We start from the raw sequence: 6,616 nt of genomic DNA on the forward strand, positions 1-6,616 counted from the left end.
GTGGGGTGTGAACTGAGTGGAGTGGGGTGTGGTGTGAACTGAGTGAATCTTAAGATGACTCTGAAGTGTATGGAGATCAGCTCTTTCTACCAAAGCTCTCCCTGGAACATGGGACAATGGTGATACTGAGGGCAGCTGTTAGAAACTGTGTATCTGGCCACTGCTGTGATATTTATATAGTGTGGAGTCAGCATGAGCAGAGGACATCTGTGTCATATTAAGACCTTTTGAGAAGCTCCTGTCTACCCACCAGGCTACTCTGGGGGCCTAGAGAAGGTTCTTAGACACTCAGAAATCAAAGGGCCTGAAAGTGACAGCATTCTATGTAGGGAAAACAAAGAAAGAAACCCAGGATTTAATGCTCTTGAATCTCTTCACCTAAGCTGCATGCAAATGGCCTTTGGCTATTACAAGATGCTCTCGAATGAAGCATGTCTGTCAGCTGCTATTGGCTATTTTCACAGGATGCTCTGAGCTGGCTGCTTTGAATGAACAACAAAAGCTGAAGGAAAGTGCCCAAAGGAAAACTGAGGGACATTCCACCACTGACCCTGTGTGTACACAGCTCAGCATCCAGAGTCAACCAGCTATCAAAGAGGAAGACGTGTGTATTGAACACGTTCAGACTTTCCTCTTGTTATTCCCACAATAGTGTAATGATTTGCACATCATTTATGTTGTGTTATAGGCTACAATTCACCTAGAGATGACAGCAACTATGAGCACCCATGCACTTTGTAACCACAAGAGTCCTGAATCCAGTCCCCTGTAGATTCTGAGAGACAGCAATGGTCATCTTGCATTTCAGCTAACTGGGGGGTTGAGACCCCTCTATGCTCTAGTGGGATGCCAGTGTGTTCTGTGAAGGTATCTAGGGACCAGTATGTTTATCATCCCAAAGAGAAGGCTATGAAGCCCCCAACATGTCTGAGCCCTGATTTCTAGACTGCCTGAAAAGAGTATTGCACCCCAGTTTCCACTCGGCTCCAGTCCTGCGTTTGCTTTGGCTTGAGTTGTTCACTCTGCCAACATGGAAATAGCCTAAAAGTGGCACAGCTTTCTGTCAGCTTGTATGGGAAACTCCACTTAAAACAGGCATTAAGTGAAGACTTACATGGTCTTGTCTTTATTACAGCCATCCCCCCGTTTATCATGAACACGTTGGAAAAGAAAGCCTTCCTAAAGGTAAGACCCATCACATGGTCATTTGTGAGCGCTTTTGTTTCTTTTTCTTTCTTCTTTGAGACAGGGTTTCTCTACACATCCTTACTGTCCATTATATAGACCAGACTGGCCTTGAACTCTCAGAAATGTACTTGTCTCTGCCTCCCAAGTGTTGGGATTAAAGGTGTGTGCCATCACACCTGGCTGTGAGTCCTTTTCCTGGCTCTTCAGACTTGACATTAGTGAGTGACAGACAACCGGAAGGTCACTTTCCCTTGGACACTTGTCTCAATACAAAGATGCTTCTGAGAACATCTTTCCACTCTCAGATACTGGAAAGGCTTTTGTACATGAAGACTTCTGCTGCGGTGAGGCCACCCAGTCATCTGAGCATGCCTGGCTAGGTCAGAGGGAGAAGATAGCAATGAGTCTGGGACATGGGCAGTTACTACCTCTAATATCGGAAGTGGAAAGATCTGGAAGGGTGGCTTCATGGAGCATTGAATTTATTAGTGTTTCTCTTTGATAATCATATCTAGAAGTTAAGTCTGCATTGCCAGGTGCCATCTCTGTGCCCTCCAGATTGTGATTTATAGGTTCCAGGATTAGCTCAGTTGGGATACAGTGGCCTAGGATGACTCTTGCGTGTCATGCTGAGTGTGGAGACATATTTTAGAGCAGAGGCAATGGCCCTCCTGGAGGAGTAGATGCACTGAACATGGCAGCTCCATTGGGGTCGATTGCTTGAGTCTTAAAAACAGAATTGTAAAAGCAAGGGAGTGTCATACATAAAGCTTCAGAGAAAGGATGCTGCCCCAGGCCAGATGCTCCTGGGATGAGACCGTGATGTATACACATAGGTCCATGTACTCCGTATGGGCCCCAGTAGGAGAAGGAAAGCCAAGTGCTGAATGGACACTTGATAAACACTGTGTGAGTCAAGAAAATGTGCTGCAAATAAACACTGTGAGCACCTCGTGGGGCCCCTGTGAGGGACAGGAACTCCTGGCCATGCTCCCGGAACTTCTGGGGACCCATCAGCCTTTTCACTTGCTTGGTCTTATCTTAAGGCCCTGGCATAGATAACTTCAAAAATAACAGAGAATGAAAGAACATATCAAATAAGGCAAATATCCCCTCCTGCCAAAGGCAAGTGATTATCAACCTGTAAAAGCAAGACCAGGGCTGGAGAGGTAGCTTGCTAGTGAAGGGCACACTCTGTTCTTACTGAGGACTCGCATCCCTTTCCCAAGTACCCACATTCTATAACTCCAGCTCCAGGAGATGCAGTGCCTCCAGGAGATGCAGTGCCTTCTTCTGGCATCCTGGGGCATCTATAATCAAGTACATATACCCATACATAGACAAACATTCACACACATAATTAAAGATCATAAAATATATCTTTTTTTTTAAGTGAGGCTAGATTTCTAGTCTTGAATATTGTCATCTTTTGTGTTCACTTTTCTGGCATAAAAGTACAGCTTTTGCCAAAAAAAAAAAAAAGAATAGTAAATGTTAGTTCTTTGACAGATCGTGGTCAACAAGATTTTGTAAGTCACCATGGAAACAGCTTGCAGCCCCCCTTCAGTAGCAGCATCGCTCCATGCAGGCTTTCCTGGTATCACCCCACACATTGTTAGCTGCAAACCTGCTGGCACAGTAAATCCCTGATGCTTTGGTTATGTAGGCTCTCCCACAGCCCACGCATATTAACTGGAAGATTCCACAAACAGTGCCTACTGCACAGCGCAACCTGATGGTGGCACAGAGGCTGAGAACATCATCACTTTCAGGAAGGACGTCATTTAGAAGAGACTGGCTCCAGCTTGTGGACACAGGGCACATTCTGGCTGCTGGTGTGTATCTTGATCACGGCTTGCAATTACATCAGTTCTGTTGGAGTTTGCATCTCATTGATGGAAGACAAATGGCCATGAGGGGAACCTGAGACACAAAATCAGTTCTTTAGTATTGTAATTCTCATGGCATTGAACTCCTGGGGTCTCAGTGTTAGAATGGTTACCATGGTAACTCGCATCTTATCTTACCATGGCAGATACTGGGCAGAAGGTCTAGTTAGTCATATTACACATTTTTCTAGCTGTGATAGATGGAAATCCCTGTGTGTATATCCTGGCCTTTTCTTACACAAAAGAGACTAGATGAAACCAAGCATTCTGGTCACCATGGCCACATTATCCTAGACTTAAAAAGACATAGATGTCATGCGCTTATCCCATCTCATCATTTTTTAATTTTTAAAACTGTATTGTTGTTGTGTATGTGTATATATTGGGAGAGCGCACATGTGCCACAGCGCACATGTGGAAGTCAGGACAACTTTTTGGAGTTGCTTCTCTTTCCATCTTCATGTCAGTACCTGGGGTTGAACTCAGGTTGCCAGGTTTACACAGCAAGCATCTCCTACTGGCCCATCACTGCCTTCTACCCATCTTAATTTATAGTTCGCAGCATGGTTTGTTTCCAGTCTGGAAGTATCACCTCACTTTCTCTTCACTCAGAAGCCCTCCATCACAGGAGCCAGAATAGTTAAAGATCATTCCCAGAGCCTCCCTAGGTACAGGGAGTCTGGTTGTAGCTGCTGTCCTCCCTAGGTTCAGGGAGTCTGATTGTAGCTGCTGTCCTCCCAATTTCAAGAAACAGGTTGCCTTGAAATGGTCAAGACTAAGCGTGCTTAAAGGACCCGTATGTACTCACACTCCCAAGTTCAAGGGTCAAGTTCCAATTACATATTATCTTTGCACTTGGGGCTCGTTTGATAGCGTGATCATTATTCAAACATACACAGGGGCAGAATTTATCAGTGTTCTTATTTGGAGCTTGGAGTGGTTTCTCATCATTTTTGGAAATACAGATTTTTTTTTTCTGTGATAACCAAACCCTTCTACACACATGAAACCCATTGAACATTCTCAGCTTTTTAAACACCACTTGGGGAACATTCAGCATGACTCATCTTCCCCCACATCTTATCTTTTTCCAAGTGGAGGGCCGGGAAACACGCCAGCTCTGGGCAGGTGACTCATGAAAATCCCTCCAGCTAATGAAAAGTTCCCTGACTAAAACACGGCGTGTCATCTTGAAGAATAGGCCTCATACTCTGCAGGCTGCCTGGCGCTTTCATTGGGAACAGAACTGATGGATGTAGGTCCTGAGGTCCGGCTTGGAGCTTCCGGTTCTGGATCTTTCATGTTGCTCTAGTCACACCACAGTGTGTACTCAGAGGCTGATTCTGAGAATGTGACATTCTTTACTTGTTCACAGACACTATTTACTCTTGAGCCCTCTGCTGGGCGCCTGTGGTCAGTGTTCAGTACCAGAGTCACAGAAGCAGGGCATGAGCCTGGCTCTTAGGGTGGAGGAATGAGGGTCAGAGTCAGTGGCCACGGCACAACGTGATTTCAGCGTGGGTCCACAAAGAACACAGGGGAGCTGTAGTTGGTGTAGACTCTCAGAGGACCAACCAGCAGGTGGCATGTGTCAGCAGAAGCTTAGTGAGAACAGAACAGGGCTCGTTGGGGATTTGTGAGTGGTCAGGTTGTACATAGGGAAGTGATTCTACCCTCAATGCAAATTAACTCTCCATGGTTCATGAGATCTAAATCTAAAAACTCAAGTATAAAAAGAAAATATCATTGAACACAGGGCTTGGGCAAAGATTTCTTGGATACAAGACCAAAGAAAAAATGAAAACTCAGACTACTTCAAAACTTTTTTAAATTCTGTCTTTCAAAAACTAGACAGAGAATGCAAGATGAGAAACCAGCTAGGTGTAGCAAGTAGCGAAGCAAGCCGTTTCGGTCAGAAAATAAATCAGGAATTTGTAAAGAACCTAAAACCCCCTACAGGAAAAAGGCAGGGCGAAAATGGGCAGAAGTTCAGCAAAGGCACGAAAATACACAATAAAACATAGAAATGTTTCCGATCTTTTAGTCATTGGAGAAATTAAAATGAGCTGCTGTTAAATACCTGTCAGACAGGCTACAGTCAAAAATTGACAAACAGAAGAAGTAGGTACTGTGTGTAAATCCCTAGATCCAGACCTGGTGATGCTCGCCTGTAACGCCAGCAATTGGGAGGTGGAGATAGGCAGGTCAGGAGTTCAAGGTCATTCTTGGCTCTGCAGTAAGTTTGCTTAGGCCAGCCTGGGCTACATGAGATTCCGTACAAAAAATTAAAAAATAAACTCAAACCTTAGGAAACATCAACCAATACATAGTGAGATCAGAGCTACAACTTTGGCAGGGGACAGAGACCACAAAAGGAGCAGAATCCCAAAGGAGCTAAAGGAGCATGGAAAGCACTTACCATGAAAGATGGGCTCGTTATTTTTATTGATGACAGCATCATAACTGTGATATGGGTCACAAATTACATTGTACACATTAATTTAATGGGAAAGGGGCCATTGGGAGAAAAGAATTGAGACTCATATTAACATTGAGATACATATCCGTGTCACTGTGTATCCCAAACCACATTGGTCTGAAGATATATACCTTCTAAACTTAGTATTTACTGTCATTTTCAATTCATTTGAAGTTTTTTGTGTATTATACCTCCTTTTCATACAGTCTGTTAAGCAAGACATGTCCCAGACATCCTCAGTTCAGCCATTTCCTGGCCTCAGATGAAATTCTTTCTGGGGAATAGGCAGGATGGGGTAGTGAAGACAGAGTCAAGAATGGGACCAGTGATGGATTGGGTTTTACAAGCAAGTCAGAATTCTCCAGAGTCCTTGTCATTATGAAGAGCCCTCAAGCAAAGCTAGCCTTTAGCTTATGTGTGTCCATCCCGAGGTGACACACAAGTATACTCTGGAATACATCTGGCTGTGTTTACTTAGGCAGACAAGAGGCCAGTAGAGATGCGGGGACTGGTCTTACAGGCTCAAATTCATCTACCCAAATGAGCTCACTCAACAGTTAGCCTGGTGTGGCGGGGGAGAGGGTGTTCAAGACAGGGTTTCTCTGTGTTTCTCTGGCTGTCCTGGAACTCACTCTGAAGACCAGGCTGGCCTTGAACTCACAGAGATCGACCTGCCTCTGCCTCCCTTCCCTGAGTGCTGAGATTAAAGGGTGCACCACCACCGCTCGAGCTTCCTGTCCCATCCCTAAGGCTGTGTGTCACCCTTGGTGTCTCATGTCCAGGGAGATCTGGGTGAGGATTTATCATCACCTGCCAAGAGACCAGCCCTCAAGCAGGTCAGGTAATAAAGAGGAGGCATGGAGTTGGCACAATGATATACATGAAACTTTTTTGAGGGCCAACACTTAAATCTTCATTTTATTTTTCACTTTCTGCTGTTCCTGCTCTGTTCTTCTACCCTGTTGTTTTCATTCTTCTTCCCTGACGTTCTCCTTCTCCATCCTCCCTGACGTTCTCCTTCTCCATCCTCCCTGACGTTCTCCTTCTCCATCCTCCCTGA

The 6,616-nt window shown here is 44.9% G+C and overlaps 1 protein-coding gene across 2 annotated transcripts in view; it reads left to right on the forward strand.

Moving 5' to 3' along the window:
• Sfxn1 (sideroflexin 1) overlaps positions 1-6,616 on the forward strand; it is a 38,017-nt gene that overhangs the window by 27,479 nt on the left and 3,922 nt on the right. For both annotated transcript variants that reach the window (XM_005355191.3, XM_013349187.2), the window contains exon 8: positions 1,136-1,185. In XM_005355191.3, the coding sequence (XP_005355248.1) occupies positions 1,136-1,185 (50 nt within the window). The remainder of the gene's footprint in view (positions 1-1,135; positions 1,186-6,616) is intronic.

This window comes from Microtus ochrogaster, chromosome 16 (genome assembly GCF_000317375.1).
Source record: "Microtus ochrogaster isolate Prairie Vole_2 chromosome 16, MicOch1.0, whole genome shotgun sequence".
In the NCBI taxonomy this organism is placed as follows: domain Eukaryota; kingdom Metazoa; phylum Chordata; class Mammalia; order Rodentia; family Cricetidae; genus Microtus; species Microtus ochrogaster.